Source organism: Salvia hispanica, chromosome 1, assembly GCF_023119035.1.
Source record: "Salvia hispanica cultivar TCC Black 2014 chromosome 1, UniMelb_Shisp_WGS_1.0, whole genome shotgun sequence".
Classification (NCBI taxonomy): Eukaryota; Viridiplantae; Streptophyta; class Magnoliopsida; order Lamiales; family Lamiaceae; genus Salvia; species Salvia hispanica.
The window spans coordinates 34891414-34909030 of NC_062965.1; the positions used below are offsets into that span (position 1 = coordinate 34891414).

The 17617-nt window shown below is 40.1% G+C and overlaps 1 protein-coding gene across 1 annotated transcript; it reads right to left on the reverse strand.

Annotated features, from left to right (window-relative positions):
* Nucleotides 1-2335: 2335 nt before the first annotated feature.
* Nucleotides 2336-4136, reverse strand: LOC125201229 (CBL-interacting serine/threonine-protein kinase 11-like). Its single transcript, XM_048099258.1, has one exon. It carries the CDS (start codon nucleotides 3905-3907, stop codon nucleotides 2660-2662), a length of 1248 nt encoding a protein of 415 aa, XP_047955215.1. The 5' UTR covers nucleotides 3908-4136; the 3' UTR covers nucleotides 2336-2659.
* Between the last annotated feature and the right edge of the window lie 13481 nt (nucleotides 4137-17617).

Sequence of the window (17617 nt, forward strand, 5' to 3'; positions counted from 1 at the left end):
TCTTGAGACCCGCCCCCGGATGGAGAATCAAGGACAAGGGAATAGGTTGGAAGATTAGTGTCGATAAACCAAGGATCTCCGGGTGGTGCAGCTAGCAACGTCAATCCAATGATGGATTATGAGGTAACAATCGAATCTACATCGAATATGCATGATTATGTGTTTATTTGATGTTATATCTATAGATCTATGTTTATTGCATGAAATTGAGTCGAATGCATAATCACCTAAATAGATCCGGTCAAGGACCTGTTTGGTTTTCGTGTCTTCCGCTGCGGTAGTCCCAACAGCTATCACTATCACTAGCGCCCCCGCCACTACCACCCGCACGACTACTAGCCATTCTAGATATACTTGAAAATAGAGTTTAGAGAGAGAAACTTGTCAACACAAGTGGTGTGAATGAATGAAGTTCAACGAGCCGTATTTATAGAATTTTTTAAAAAACAAAAGAAAAATTAATTTCGGTCGGACGTCCGACCTCGACGTCCTACCCACGCCACGTCGCGAAGTCCGCCCGCCCGTCGGCCGGATATCCGAGCCCATCCGACGGGCGCACGGGACGTCCGTGTCCTAGTATTTCGTTCACTACGGCGAACGTCCGGTCAGACTTCCGCGACGTCCGCGGTTGGAGATGCTCTTAGGGATAAATTGGATTATAGGGATCGTGTCACTGCTAACTTTTCCGAACTTTTTTTGTGATAAAAAAAGAAAAATAGAGAATAAAAAAGATAAAAATCTGTTCAAATAGATAAAAAAGATCTCTTCAAATGAAAAGTTTGGAGAGCCATGATCTCATTTGTGAAAGAAGTTGAATTTCAAAATTTGAAAGAAATTCTATTTTATCCTAACAATTGAAATCTCTTTTTGGATTTGATTGTGAGCACTTTTCATGATTTGTTTAGTTTCACATTTTCGTCAAATATGCCAAGAAATAATCTCATTTTCTAGGGTTTATACGGGGTTTATAGGCTGTTCAGTGTTCAAGTATCAAACCGAAGAGCCCGAGAGTGAAATCATGGTCATGCTGTTCACAACAAAAATAACATGAACTCAAATCGCTCGAGGAAGGTGGTTTTTGAATCTGCCTTAAAAGTCGAACCAAGATTTGGATGCATGCCCCTTGTAAATTGAAGGTCGCCCAATTCAAATTTTCTGTTGCCATTCATTCCACCGCAATTTTGCATGGACCGTCATGCCACTTGTGCGCGAGTCACCGTTGATACAATCACACGAATAACCATTCCTTCTCATGAAATCACAAAATTAACTCAATCATGACATCACAATCAAAATCCCTACCACAGATCCATCACAACCACAAGAATCGTTACGCCAAGGTGCAATTCGTGCTAATTCATGCCATGGAAACTGACGACTCGGCGCGATCCCGCCGCTTGTGGAGGAGCAGCCATAGTCTCGCCCCTTCTCGGCGGCTCTTTCTTGCTGGATTCGTGAGCTCAGCGATCGCGAGAGGGCGGTTGGAGCTCATGGAGATGGTGAGGCACATGCCTGAAGTCGAGTCGTACGAGCTCTTGCTAAAGGATATAGTCGAGCATTACCACGAACCGAGAATCAACCGTAGGCGGTTTGGATCGAGGAGCAGCGGGGGGATTGAAGAAGGAAGAGAGTCAATTCGGTTAGTACCATAATCGATCGGTTCTAACTGAGTCGGTTAGTGAAATAGAGTTTGGTACGGTTCGGTTCCGATTAATTTTTTTGACTATTTTTTATGGTCGATTAACCAACAAATCGATTTGATTATTATTGTGGTCCCGTACTATTGTATCCATGCTCTACTTTACAGAATAACTCACTTTTTTCATCCATCCTCGCAACAAATCATTACTAGAAGACAACGTTAATAACAAGATGTCATGTGGGTGAACCATCAATATGTCTATCTCCACCGGCTCTCCACTTCGCTCATTGTCGGGACGCGTGACCTGACGGTGCCATATGGGCGTAAGGGCGCGACGTCTGGTCCCTGGAGCTATTTTCTATATGCCTGCAAGGCTTCGCTGACTGCCCGACTGGGACGGCGCATTTGCAGTGTGTGACGTCCCCACTTGGACGTCCCCACCGAATTTTTATTTATTTATTTTTTAAAAAAAAAAGCTATAAATACGGCTCGTGTCGAAATTTTAATTACTGTAAATTTTAATTTTCGTAAATTTTAATTTTAATTGTGAATTTATTAATTTTATTGCGGGAAGTCCTAGTGCAGTGGGAAGGGCTAGTGATGTGGTAGTGAAATGGGAAGGGCTAGTACTGACGTGGCATGAGAAGGGCTAGTGGGAGGGGCGCCACCGGAGACAACCTAAATAGCCAAAGATAAAAACAACACTAACGCGATTCACAACTATATTTAAAATCAACATCACTGTACAAAGTACAACCCGAACTAACCAGAAATTTGTTTTCATTTTCTAAGACGATGAATCGCCCAGCCATGAATTCCAAAATCCGGCACCTGCGTTCTTATTTTTCTGAACACTAAATTTATACACTTTGAATAATCACTGAAATCTGAAATACATAAATTTACAATCACAAATCAAGAGTAGGTATGTTTTTGTATCGCAAATAAACCCAAAAAATTAAATAAAAAAAAGTATGACGAAACTACCCCTGCAACCGTCGTGGGCCGAGTGGGAATCTAGTTGGTGGTTTCCGGTCGCCGCTGAATCACCGGCCTAATCTTGTCATTCCACAACCCGGCGAACGCAGTGGCATCTCCGGCCTTCCGTTTCACCTCCACCACCACCAACCGGTCTGTTAACCGGTAGACGTCTAGAGACACTACGAAATCACCATTTTGCCCCTCAAGCTCCATCCCGCATTCCTTGGTCTTCCTCAGCTGCAGGCCGCCGCTCTCCGCCTTCACCACCTCCTCCACCCTCTCCATAACTGTCTCCGGCTGCTCCTCCGCCGTCAGACGGTCCACATCCTCCGACGCTACGAATTTCCCGTCGAACAGTCCGGTGAGATCGAGTCCCCTGGAGAAGGAGATGATATCAAACGCGTTCAGATTCTGCAATTTTCTCTCTTCCTCCCTCACCAAACCGATGCTCTCCGATTTCACCTCCGAATACCCCTTCCTGAACCACGGATCGAGCTTCATTTCCTCAATTGAGATCCTAGACTCAGGATTTGTGTCCAGTAATCGAGAGAAAAACCGCTTCAGATCCGGCGACATCCACTTAGGGCACCGGAATTCGCCTTTGTAGATCTTCTTATACATATTCATCAAATTCGGATCATTAAACGGCAGATACCCCGCGGTGAGGACGAACAAAACGATGCCGCACGACCAGACGTCCACCTTCGCGCCGTCGTAGCCTCTCTTCGCGAGGATCTCCGGCGCCACGTAGGCAGGCGTGCCGCAGAGCGTGTGCAGGAGTCCATCAGATCGCACGTGATCCCCCAGCGCGCTCAAACCGAAATCCGAAACCTTCAGATCGCCATTCTCATCCAGCAACAGATTCTCCGGCTTCAGATCGCGGTGGTAGACGCCTCTGGAATGGCAGTAGCTCACGGCGGAAATCAGCTGCTGGAAATACTTCCGCGCCAGATCCTCGCTGAATCTCCCCTTGGCAACCTTAGCGAACAGCTCCCCGCCCTTGACAAACTCCAAAACGAAAAAAATCTTCCTCTTCGTCGCGAGCACCTCATAGAGCTTCACAATGTTAGGATGCCTCAGCCGGCTCATGATCGAGATCTCACGCTTGATGTTATTCTCCAGCACCACATTGTTGTTCAATCTACTCTTGTTGATTACTTTAATCGCGACGCTGCGGCCGGTGGCGACGTCGCGCGCGTGGTAGACCTTGGCGAAGGCGCCGCAGCCGAGCAGCTTGCCGACCTCGTACTTGTTGAACAGAGCGTTCTCCGGCGACAGAGCCATGGTCGAAGCAGCGGTGGCCACCGGCGGCGCTCGACGCCCCGTGGATCTCTGAATCAACGGTGGAATCTAATCGCAGAACAACGATTCCGATTTCTGAGAGATTGTTGAAGAATAAAATTGGGGATATAGAAACAGGGATGATTTTGTTAGGTAAACAGCTAATAATAGCTGTTGTGGCTGTTTCCAAATAGTGGTTGGGAACTATTCCAAAAAATTATTGATTATTTTAATATTTTGGAGACTGGAGAGTTTGAATTTTAATATGGCTGTTGTAAATGAATTAACGCGTCATATGAAACTGCCGTGTGCGGTCGATAATAAACTTGGACTTCTTTTATTTTGTTTTTTGGAATTAAACTTTGAATTTTGTTTTTTCTTTATTCTCTTTTTCTTTGCTGGGGTCAAGAGGTGGGCAAACAAGATATTTTCAGATAATAATTGTTGATGATATTAAAGTGTCTTCCACACGAAGAAAATCCATAAAAAATTCATGGAAAATGAAAGTCTTGTTAGAGCATCCACTATAGAGTGGACACTTTGGGATAAAAACGGCTAGTGCAATAAAAGGTGTCTTGGAATAGAAATAGTCGTGGAAAGAAAAACAAGTGTTGTGAACAATATAAAGAAACAAAAGTTTAGGCATTGTAGAATGCAAGACGGAGGACTCACGAGTTGGAAGTTTGAAGTCTCTGCGTAGAGTTGGTGTGGAGCACAAGTTGGGAGAAAAATGGTGAAAGGAAAAAGAGAGAAAAATCCTACAGGGAAGACCGAGAGAGAGAGAAGAAAAGTCTAAAAAAAAAAAGAAGTGAAACCGGCGACCGCCGCGGCAGTTTCGCCGTGCAATAGATAGGCGCGGCGGCCGCCACGCTTCTCTCTCCTCCGACTCGTCCTCGCCGCATTCGGAGCAATTGCCCTCCGCCCCAGCAAATCCGTCCACCGCAATAGGCCGCCGCGGCTTAGCTGCGAACGGGGCAGCCGGCGCGCCGCCCCTATAGTGGATGCTCTTATTATATTGGTAAAATCGACACTATTACTCTAAACTAACATTTTTTTCCTGAAAATCAGTTCAAATATGAACACCGTGAAAGGTGAAATGTCTTTTCTTAGGCAATTGCAACGTGCTTATAAAAATATATTGAGCATATTCGTTGTTGTCATTTCTTTGTCATTGTAATTATTAACTTTTTGTTGATTTTTGAAAAATGAAGTATAACTAGTAGTAGTAGTACTTAGCATCAAGTAACTAATTTCTCATATGCATTCATAATTTGGAGTATAGAGCATTCATTATATATTAAGCGATATAATTTTATGTGCATGTTATCAACAATACTTAAAATTATGTTATGCTGTTATTGCATTTTTTAGGCAAGTCATTAGAACATTAGAGCATCCACAATAGCGGACGTCCAACTGGCGAGCGGGTTGTCCATCCGAGACGTCCATTATTGCGACGACGAGTGTTCGTGGACGAGCGAAGGACAAGAGGTCGTCCGCGGTTATAGGCGGACGTCTGTCTTCGTCCGTCCGTGTCGTCCGCTATTGTGGTGACTCGACGACGTCCCGGCAGACATCCCATTTTCTCGATTTTTTTTAAACTCTATATATACTGTTTCGTTGCACTTCATTTCATTTGCACCACGTGTATTAATGAATTTCTCTCTACTCTCATTTCTATTCAAGATAAATGGAGCATGATAGTGATTCTTCCGCCACGAGCAAGTCACAAACGCCGACGTTCCACGTCTGGAGGTGAAGGAAACGCCAATGAAGTGCAGGATGACCGAGATGGCGGGATGATGCCCCAAGTGCCGGAATGATGGGCGGGTACTATAATATATACCTTTGGATGTGAGGGATGGGTGGGATGGTGCTACGTATTTTTTTTATGAACTATGTATTTTTTTTAAATTTAATTATATATGTTTTTTTATAAATAAAATGGTTGCATTTTTCCGTATTCGTGTCGAAATTTTAATTCTGTAAATTTCATATTTGTGAATTTTGTGAATTTTTATTATTGTGCTTGTTCGTCGGGATGTCCTTATGACGTGGCACCGGGCAAGCAAAGGGATATCCTTATGACGTGACAAGAGGTGTTTTTGGGATGTCCGTAGGCTTGTCCGCAGACATCCGTCCTTATTGTGGATGTTCTTAGCAGTATATGTAAGGAGGGGGAGACGCCAGGGCACCGTGACTAGCACCCCCTTCGTTGCGGACAAGCCTCGGACGAGGAGGATGCACACAAGGCATCACGACGAGTGACGTTCACTAGCGGCCAAAAGTGTATATATACATCCAACTATCCTACTAGAGGCGGTTGCGACCAATTAAATGAATAGTGTGAATTAATATTCGAGTGGGAGACGGTGTCCATTATGGAGTTGTGGTATGTGAAAAAGAAAGTGATGAATGATGATGTGACGAGAGTTAAAGCCTCTGTAGGAGGCTTCACATTGTGGATGACCTTAATCTAGTACTGGAACAAATTTTATTTTTCTAGTGTTAAAAAGATATTGAAATTATCCTTCTACATTCATAAAGGGTAAGATAGAGATAATAAATCACGCTCGCTTAACCCACACTCCAACTTACACTATCCACTAAGTAGTACTATATTGTGCATTTACAATCACATTAAACTTATTACTTTCTGGATTACAGGAAATAAACCGGGCGCAATAAAATCCAAAAAAGGAATACAAAAAAACAAACTAAAACGAAATTACATAATAGGAATCAAAATAGTAAATTGTAAAAGTGGAAATAAGTCGAGTCAAGGAGGCCTCTTTCCACAAAACGAGATACCCGTTAGTGCCTCGGATTGGCGTGTCGTCCCCAAAGATAAAACGACTTTCGTCTCTCGATGAAGGCACCTCCAAGAACCGGATGGAGGAGAGAACGAGCTTCGCGTAAAAGAAATGCAGAGAGGATAGAGCTTATGTTCGTGTGTATGCTTATGAGTTGGTGTTGTGATGCATGGAATGACTAGCCTATTTATAGACTCAATCACTACAGGGTCAACCAGCCATGATGGTTGTCATCACCTGCGAGTCTCAGAATCGCGGGTGTTACAAAGCATAAGTCGTAGAGTCCGATCCGACGACGTACGGACACGCCGCGCTCTAGATCTGTTCACAACCCAAGCACCGAACCACACGACAGTGCCCAAAGAACGCCCAAAGACTGGAGAGTCCGATCATGGACGGACGTATCGGACATGCTCGCGCCTAGGTTCGTTCACGACCCAAGCACCGAGTGCTACGACCATGCCCAAAGAACAGTCCAAACACCACACAAAGACCAATTGCCAAGATCCAAGTCCAAGGACACGAGCACGGTCTCAGCTCAGGCGGTGGCGCGCGTGTGGGTTCTACAGCTCATCTTAGTCCATTATAATTATTACATGTAATAATTCTTCTTATTAAATATTAGTTTGATAAGATTATTACTTTCAATGTGGGATAATTAACTCTCTTAATTAATCTCATGGCTTCTCATGGATTCATTTAGTTAGCTCGCAATTTTTGCCCAACTTTAAACATTATTTCTCACTCACGGGAATCGGATTTGAGAAAATGAATATACTACGGTCATCTACTCGAACGTAGATCGACGCTATATCATTTAATTTCACAAATTAAATGTCTCGTTGAAACTATTTTGGTCAAAATCCTTTGACCGAACATCTGATTTCAACAAAACAACTATAGAATATTTTAAACCTATATCAAAATTATCTAGAATTTTCTTCTTGGTCAATGTTATCCAATTTCATTTTCGTTCACTCCCTAACCCCCGTCAATTGTGTGGCTCATTATAAGATTTAGTAAACGAATTCAATAAATTTGGAGATGACATCTATCTGATATATAAGGAGTTTTGGAAGGTTTTGAATAATATTTTATACTTTAGAATGTAAATGCAATTAATACAAAGTCAAAATTAATTCTTATAAATATATAATATAATATAGGGTTTCTCACGTTTCTTCTTATTAATGGAGATTAGTTTTCCATATTCTATACAATATATAAAGGAGTTTTTGGGAGGCTTTGAATATGTTTATCTTGGAGAATGTAAATGCAATTAATATAAAATTCGAAAATTAATTCTAATAAATATATAATATAATATACGAGGTTTCTCATGTTTCTTCTTATTAGTGGAGATTAGTTTCCCATGCTTCATATATACGGTAGTGAGAACAGGAGATTAACAAAAAGATAATTCGATTCTTTCTCCCTCTTGTAGATTGTTGTGGAGGAAACAACAAATCAATCGTACACACGCATTAAAAAAACAGAAAAAATTCAACAAAATTAGGGCTTGAAGGTGCTGAAATCATTAGCTACCTTGGCAGCGGGTCCATTGCAATTTAAGACATGGAGTGTTAAGAGTTTGTATACTAAATCGCGTTTGTGGAAGTGATTGAATCTTGTAAAACTCTTATTTTATTTTTCCAATGAATAAAGCGACAGATTATTTTGTCATAATGTTGTATGTTTTACATTTAATGGATGTTAATGCATGTTTAAATGTATAAGTTAACAACAAAGTCTAAGTCTTTGTTTTAGTAGGCCTGGGTTGTGGTGCGTCCGCTGAGTAATGCGATTAGGTTCTAAACAAAGAAAAATATGAATTTCACAACCTAGATGGAATTAGACTACCCATCGAGAAAGGTTGTGCAATAATGGAGTCGATATATTTCTAAGCCCCTTCTTGAAATAAGATGACATTGGTGTGGTATAGCGAGCGGATCTAACTTGTGAGCTTGCCTTAAATTTATCTTGGCGAGGTCTTGATAAATATTTATTTCTTAATCAATGTAAGTTACTTTATTGAGCATCACGGTATTGATTATGCATTTTGCTTTGACTTATCAAGTAGTGCCGGGTTTCATTAACCCAATTATCGATATATTAGGTGGTGATCGATATCTAAGCGGTTACTGATTCTTTATTATATTAGATAAATGCGGTAGTCTCGTTTGATAATGTCCTCAAGAGGAGCGCGAAACAAGTTTTATTATTCGAGCACAAATGTTAGTTGGAGTTTGATTATCTATGAATAATAAATAAGTGTTTCATCTTGAGTCCACTCTGGAATTAATAAGAAGTTAATTAAGTCAATAGCAGGACATTAATTAAATTAATGGACATTACACAATCTTAAGCGCGAAGACTAGATAAGCCCGAGCAGTTAACGTAATTTGGTTGGATGAGGAGAGTTGATATTACTTGTGGTCATTGCTAAGTAATATTCCCGATTATAACTTATATTAAATTGTGAGTTCGATTTAATTAGTAAAAGTAAGTGGATGAGCCCGTATCAAAGCCTTCCATAGATCCTGCTAAATTTGAACTTAATATAAATAGGAGAATAAAGGAGGCAGAAATAACACAATTTATTTGCTAAAATTTTGAAAATTTCAGCTCTCAAAATTTGTAGAATTTTCGAATTCTCTCCATGTTTGGTTTCTTACGTCTTCTTTATTTAAGTCCCTAGTATTCTAGTAAGATCAGCTTGATATTGAGTACGATTCAGGAACAGTTGTGGTCAGTATAAAGCATCACGTGGAGAAGTCGCTAGCCATCTTGATTCTTTGGAGAATTAAGCAAAGTGTTTTCTGCTCCATTAGAAAACATGTTTTAGGTTTTCTATATTCTAAAACATGATTGATTCAAGTTATGAGCATGATACATGTGAAATTTGCGCGAATAGCTTTTTTGTCTAAATGTCTGCTAAATAGATCGATAATTATGTGATTTGTTTTTATCGCCGCTCATTGCCAGTTTCCGTCAATTGAGTATGAGGCAGTCTTTGGCTCGATTATTTGGATTTAAATTTGGCGAAATTCATGTATGCATGTCTTATTTGATTCACGGCGTGTTCTTGTTTTATTATTTATGTTTATGCATGTTGAACTCAAGAACATTCGAATCCTTAGAACTTGAATTATTGAGCGTGCGAGATGTCTGGTCAGTGGTAGCAAGACGGGCATCGCACTACGTCTGTCGAGTAGGGTTGTCCAATTAGTGGGAGCAGAGTGAACATCAGGCTGACAGCTGAAACTCATGGCGCTAGCCCGGCAAACCACGTCTGTCCCAGCGGCCAGGTCAGACGTTCGGCCTTGACGAGAAAAAGGAGCGAAAGGGATCTGATCAGCGGCGGCTTCTTCCGGCGAAGCGGGCTTCGTCGCCAGCGCCGGTCGACCACTGTCACCAGGCAGGAATCGACTTCGTCATTGCTTGGGTAGAGGAGATGAACGCAGTGGCTGGAGTCGAGAACCACCAGGTGCGAGCTCTACGGATGTAAACCAACCCTAGAATCCCCTAACCTGGTCATGATCACAGCGATGCAATGAAGCATTGCGCTGTTTTAGCATTCTTTGATTACCTTAGCGAGCCGTCGATTGAGTGGGGCTTCGCCCGAACATGGCGGTCGATGGCATGGATGCTCAACCGGCCGGAAGAGTATGACATAGCTCGCCCATGAGGGGAAGGAGACGCGCCTTGGGCGCGGCTGCCCGGCAGCCGTCGGGGCGGCCGAACTTGCGCTCTCGACGAGCGTCTCACGATGAGTCTTCAAATCTTCGTCGTGTTGATTAGGTGCGGGCTTCAGGAATCACTAGATATCGTGAAAGATTATTTTAATGATTATTTAATTTATTAATTAATAGATATCATTAAAAATAATATTATTTAATAAAATAAAGTATTTTGGGAAGAATTTCTACTAGATTTTAAGATTTGGATTATTTTCTATATCTATGAATATTTTATATCCTAGATGATATAGATAAGAATAATTTAATAGTTTCCTAAATATATAATATATCTTATCTTATTATAGATTCAAGATATAAGATAAGATATATGTAAGATTACATTAAATAATATAATTAATCATCTTCCTAATCTTGAACTTGGAAATTATATGAATTTAATTTTTCATGTCTAATTAAGATTATAATAAATATTACTTTATTTTAGATATATCTTATAGTATGACATGAATAAGAATTAAATTCTAGAATAATAATTCCTAAACTAAGATACTAAAGATAATGAAAGATTTAATTATCCAGTCAATTAAATGCCAGCAGAATTTAATTAGTCTTAATGCGCCTTAAGGCTAAAGGATAATTAATGAAAACCCTGCTAAAATATCTAGCGATAATTATGAACTAAATGTTTATATATGGTCTCCATCGGTTGAATTTACTTAATTTTGTGGTGATTTTCTAATATTATATCACCTACGAGTAGGGACAATAATCCTAAGCATTAAGTTCATAAGAGGCGGACTTCTCAAATAATAAATAGAATGAACTAGTAGTTAATATTATCGCCACCCTCTGAGTAGGGGACAATAATCTAAAGAATTACAAGTTTGAAGGTTCAATCGAAATTTATGAGATAGCTTGGTTTATTATCGGCACATAAACATTGTTATGGGAGTGTGTTGTAGAAATAAAATTACGTAATCTTAAATCGATGGTCGTACTTAAGAAGCTGACAGTATAGGCATGTTGACCTCAGAGGAGGAAGATATTGATGCGTCGGTGCTGTGACCAGTAAAATTGTCAAAATTTTAATGCGTATTTACCTCCAGAGGAGGGTACAATTTATTAATTTGGCTGTTGTAAGATTTTGAAAAGTTTTATGGTTAATCTACTCAATTTCCTTACGAGCGGCTGGAAGTCTCGGCCTTTGGGATGTAATGTGAGGAGTCTATGAAGGAAGGCTCGTCGCTGAGGCAACACGTCCTCGAGATGATGAGTCACCTCGACGGATTGAGGTATTGGGAGGGACGATCGATCTAGGAGTCCCAGATTCTTATAATCCTTGAAGTCTTAGCTTCCAGCGGTTAAACTCAACTTTGAGATGAACAAAGCGGAATTATACTTTAGCGAGTTGGCAGTGAACTTCGGTCGGCGGAGGATATATGGTTCGAAGCTAAAGTAAGAGTTATGATGAGAATATGCGCCTATTCCTCAGCTCTAAGGCTAGAGAGGAAAGAAAAAGGCACCGAACCAAGTAGCGAGTCAACAATGCTAAGGGAAAGAAGAAAGCGGCGGGGTGACAAGAAGCAAGCCCGGAAAATGCTTCAAGTGTGGAGAGAAGGTCATTGGAAGCCAGATTGTCCTAAGAGGTAGAGCTCACAGTGTCCCCTTCCATTATCACAGTAGTCGAGTCGCTGTTTGGCTTTGACATGTTCTTCAAGTACTTGGGTTATTGATCACTGGAGCTATTGATCATTATATATGTTTTGATCGACTTGATGCGAGGTGACAAGACGGCTACATGATCGTGAGATAGAGGTCCAGTAGGCGACGTTCTGAAAGTGGCGGCCCGTTGCGGTGGGAGACGTTTATTTACGTTTTTCTAGTGATAGATTTTTGATTTTAGAAGAATGTTTTGTTGATACCCTCTTAGAAGAAATTTAATTTCGGTTTCTAAATTGTCTTATGATGGATATTGATTTCTTTTAATGACAATTGCGTTATTAAGAAAGATGGTTCTTATATCACAGCTCATGATATCATGGAAAACAATCACATTTTTGATCACTTCTACACAATTTAATCAACGTAATCGAACTCAATGCTACATCGAAAATTTCTAAGAGAAAGAACTAGCCCTAACTTCAATGAATGAAGGCATTACTTATGGCACCTTAGACTGGTCATGCCAACGAAAGAAGGATTCATGCGATGGTTGATCAAGATCTTAGCTAGCGAAGGAACCGTTTCGAAGTGTGAGTCTATTGTCTGAAAGCGAGATGACTAAGAGATCTTTTAGATCAAAGGGAATAGGGCCAAAGAAGTACTTGAGCTCATTCATGCGATGTGTGTGGACTAATGCATCAGCAAATAAAGCGGTTCTGATATTTAAGTCACCTTTACGAGATGGCCCTCGAAAATCGGATACATACGACTGATGCGCATACAAAATTAGAAACTTTTGACAAGTTCAAGGAGTTTAAGGCTAAAGTAAGAGAGCAACATGGTAAGAGTATCAAATACTGCTGATCCTGATCGCGGAGCGAATACCTAAGTGCCGAGTTTTTGGACTATTTATCGGTAAGATTTGGGATTGAATCTAAGCATTGCGCTGGGCACACCTGACGGAATAGAGCGTGGGTTTGAAAGAAGGAATAGGACCTTATTAAATATGGTCGGATCGATGATGAGTTATACGCAGTTGTTTCGTTTTAAGGGGTCATGCTTTGCTTTAAAACTATGTAGGCGTCTTACCTTCATCTGTTTCTACCCTACATATGAGTTGTGGAATGGGCGTAAGCCCGATCTAGAACATCTCGAGGTATAAGGGTGTCATTTCAATGTATTGGAAAAGGATCCAGTAGTGGAATCGGGGTAAGGGTTTGCGTGTTTATAGGATACCCCTAGAGGAGCCCAGCTTATGAATTCTATAGTCTCGAGTCGAGAAAGTGATTGTGAGCACTCGTACACATTCTTAGAGGAAGACTATGTAATGAATCATAAGTCAATGAGTGAGATTGCTCTAGAAGAGCTAGCTTCGAGAGAGTTTCAACTTCCATTAACCAAGAACAATTACCAAGTGTAACAACAATTCAGGAAACTTCAACTAATACTCAGGATATTGTAGTGCCGCCGCGATGGGAGGGTCTCTCATGAGCCCGATAGATACATTGGTTTGGGTGAGTGTATGGATCGCTCTCGGACAGCAATGTCTGGATCTACTGGGGAATTTCAGTATGGCAGTGATATTCTGATCATTGCGAATGGAGTGAAAGCAATGGATTGGAACTACAATCATTATGTTAGACAAGACGTCTACAGGTATGAAATCTACCAGAAAAGGCTGTCGCCATTGGGAGCCAAGTGGATATACAAACGTAAAGCGTGGACCAGATGGACGAGTTAAAGTCTTCCAGAGCTGAGGAACTAGTGGCTAAGGGAGTATACCCAAAAGGAAGGTATCGATTACGATGGACATACTCCCGGTGGCCATGCTCAAATCGATCCATTATACTTTTGTCTATGCGCTTACATGGATTAGGAAGTATGGCGGATGGATGATTAAGGCTGCGTTTCTAAGCGGGAGTCTTGAGGAGACCATCACATGGAACAACCCAGTATGTAGTGAGGGCAAGGAACACATGGTTTGGAAGCTTAAGAAGGCCATTTATACTCAAGCAAGCATCTAGATCATGGAACCCGAGTGTTTGATCAAGCTGTTCAAAGTTTGGATTGAAAAATGCCTAATGAAAGCTGTGTATAAGAAGAGGTTGAAAAAGGAAATGTTGTATTCTAGTTTTTATATGTAGATGACATTAACCACAATTAGAAACAATGGTAAAAGATGTTGTCATCGGTCACCGAGGAACTTGGTTGTCGACCGGTTCGAGGATGAAGATATGGGTGATCTGGGACACGTTCACCACATTGCTGTGGGATGTCTTTAGGAACCGAGGTAAGAAAATGTTGTCAGCTTTATCCCCGAAATCTTACATCCCAGCAGGGTATAGGCCTTTTTAGCATGCAAGATGCCAAGAAAAGGTTTCCTACCTTTTAGACATGGCATCCAGGTTGTCTGTAAGAGATGTGTCACAAGGCAGCCGTCGAGATATGAAGATGAGAAAAATTACCATATGCCTCGGCGGTTGGTAGTCTCATGTATGCTATGCTTTGTACTAGACGATATGTTTGCTGCTTGTTGGCATGGTAGCAAGATATCAATCGAAATCCCGATAAAGGACATTGGAGTGCCGTAAGAATATTTCAGTACCTTAATCGGACTAAGGACTATGTTCTAGTTTACAATGCGACGAGCTCTGTCCTTTAGGATATATTTGATTCGAACTTTGGTGGTCGATTAATCAACTTGGATATGTGTTTACCTTAGGAGGTGGAAGTAGTGGTGGAAGAGTGTAAGCCGAAGTAAAATTTCTGGACTACACCATGGAAGCCGAATATGTGGCCGCTTGGAGAAGTTTGCAAAGAGAGCTGTTTGGTAATAAGAATTTCCTTCTGGACTTAGGTGTGGTTTCGAATATGCCCAAGAGCATCACCGTTTATTGTGGCGATTCAGTGGCATGGCAAATTCCGAGAGAACCATAGAGCTCATAAAATGACAAGCATAGAGAGGAAGTATCATATCATTCGAGATATAGTGCGAGAGAGGAGACATACAAGTGGTCGAATTGAGTCGGAAAACAGCACAGCGGAGATCCTCTTTCCACGAGAAGGCGTTAAGCCCCCTTTGGTAAAGCCAATGTAAGCCATGTTGAAGGAATGGGAGTTCGACTAATTCAAGACCTCAATCACAGCTTTGTTATAAGTGGGAGATTTAGGCGTTAGCACATTTTGTATACTAGAAAGTGTTTTGAGTATAAGTGGGAGGTCTGTTAGAGTTTGTATACTAGAAATCACGTTTGGTGATTGAGTCTTGTAAACTCTTATTTATTTTCCAATGAATAAAGCAGTTATTTTGTCATAATGTTGTTATGTTTTACATTTAATGGATGTTAATGCATGTTTAAATGTATAAGTTAACTTAACAAAGTCTAAGTCTTTGTTTTAGTAGACCGGTTGTGGGTGGAGTCACTTTAGGTAATACGGTGGAGTTCTAAACAAAGAAAAATATGAATTTCACAACCTAGATGGAATTAAACTACTATGAGAAAGTTTGCAATATGAGTCAACTATATTTCAGCCTTCTTGAAATAAGATGACAACATTGGTGTGGTATATGTAGCGAGCGGATCCTAACTTGACAAGACTTGACATTTATGTGGCAGTGCTTGATAAATATTTATTTCTTAATCAATGTAGGTTAGCATTGAGCATACGGTATTGATTATACATTGCTTTGACTTATCATTTAGGTTTCTATATTCTAAAACATGATTGATTCAAGTTATGAGCATGATACATGTGAAATTTGCGCGAATAGCTTTTGTCTAAATAATCTGCTAAATAGATCTGATAATTATGTGATTTGTTTTATGCACCCGCTTCCGCTGCCAGCTCCATCACGGAGAATCTTCACGGTGCAGCCAACCTCCCATTTGTAAGCACTCTTCCAACAAATCAAGGTGTGTCAAGTTATCAATATTGTTACTACTACTATTTTTTGCCATTCAATAGCATAGTTTTTCCTTTGTTATTAATATAATAATGATAATGATTCTGCAATTACTATAATTTATGCTGTTTATTCTTATGAGTGTTGTTTGGTTTTGATGTTTCCTTCTTGCCGAAAGATAAGATTTTTGATGAAGCTGCTGATGGGGAAACTGCTGAGATTATTGTTGGTGGAGAGCAGTATGATCTTGTGGTTGAAAAAGTAATGTGAAATTGTGAATAATTTTACGCAAATAATTTTGTGGTATCCTTGTCTTTATGGGATTGATGGATTATTGCAGATTGAAGCTCGGATGAAGGAGAGCATCTCGAAACTGGAGACAATGTTGGCTGAGGAGAGAGCTGCTCGAGCGGAGACAAATCTGAAGTCACTGGAACTTCAGGCGAAGGCAGAACATGAGTTGCACACATGAGTTGCACGAGAGCTGAGAATATATGACAGGGTTACCCGATATTGTAATCATCATTGATCAGCATGAAGAATATATGGCCCTGCGGGAGTGTATCACTTTGGGAATTCAACTGATCATCGGAGCTGAGAGCTTCAGGAGGAGCTTAATCGTAAGCCTAATTGTATCATGATGTGATCTAATTGTGATTGAAAGAGGAACTTGCAAATATACAATATTTTTGTCCTTCATCGAATATATGTGGTGTGAATTGTTCGATTGTATACTTTCATGGGTCTCATCTTATGCTTTGCACTACATATAATCGTTTTAATACGTATTGATTATTGATTTTGTGCATTGCAAATTGATTTTGTTCTTATTTTATTGTAATTTTAGGTATTATGTGATTTGTTTCAAATTTATTATGCTTTATTGTTGATTTGTATAGATTTTTAATTCTCATATAACTAAAATTGTTACTCATATTGTTCATTGTTAATATTAAATAAATTTATTTGATTATGTTAAAAATATATTAATCTGTGCATAGCACAGACGTGATACCGGTGAATGTATAAAACTCAAGTAAAGTTCAACGCTTCAACGAAAAAAAATGTAACTTCGTATATTGAATTTCTTTAAAAGCACTTTATTTAAAAAAAATACTTAAAAAAATGGAAGGTGTGGAGTTTTGCCAACATTTCCAACTACTTTCTCCTAATTATGGACACGTTTAATGCCGCGTAAACACATCTCCATTTCAAAATTAATCGATCTAACCCGACCCGGAAAAATGGTCCGATCCATCAATTTCGAATTTAGAGTGGTCCACGTTGCTATTTATTTTTTGTACGTGTAAGGTGTGAACCTTATGTGAAGATTCTTAGTATGAGTATGACTTTAAATTATATACTATTTGGCTCTTGATATTTAAATTTGAGGGTGGCGGCAGGCGGTGATCGGCCGAGAAGCGGCGGCGCTTGGTCAACTATTTCTAAATTTAAATATACTCCGTTGAAAACTATGTTATAAATTACGTAAGTGGCATGTAGCGCAAAAAATCAGTTTTTCTCTAGACGTAACAAAATTAAATTTCCACTCAAATCTTCGTAATTTTTTATATTTTAAAAATAATATTCACTTTGTCATTATAAAAGATGTCACACCTAGATAATGGTATAG

Bases quoted from the DNA above. Each gene is read 5' to 3' on its own strand.
- LOC125201229 (XM_048099258.1), bottom strand. From the start codon at position 3,907: ATGGCTCTGTCGCCGGAGAACGCTCTGTTCAACAAGTACGAGGTCGGC.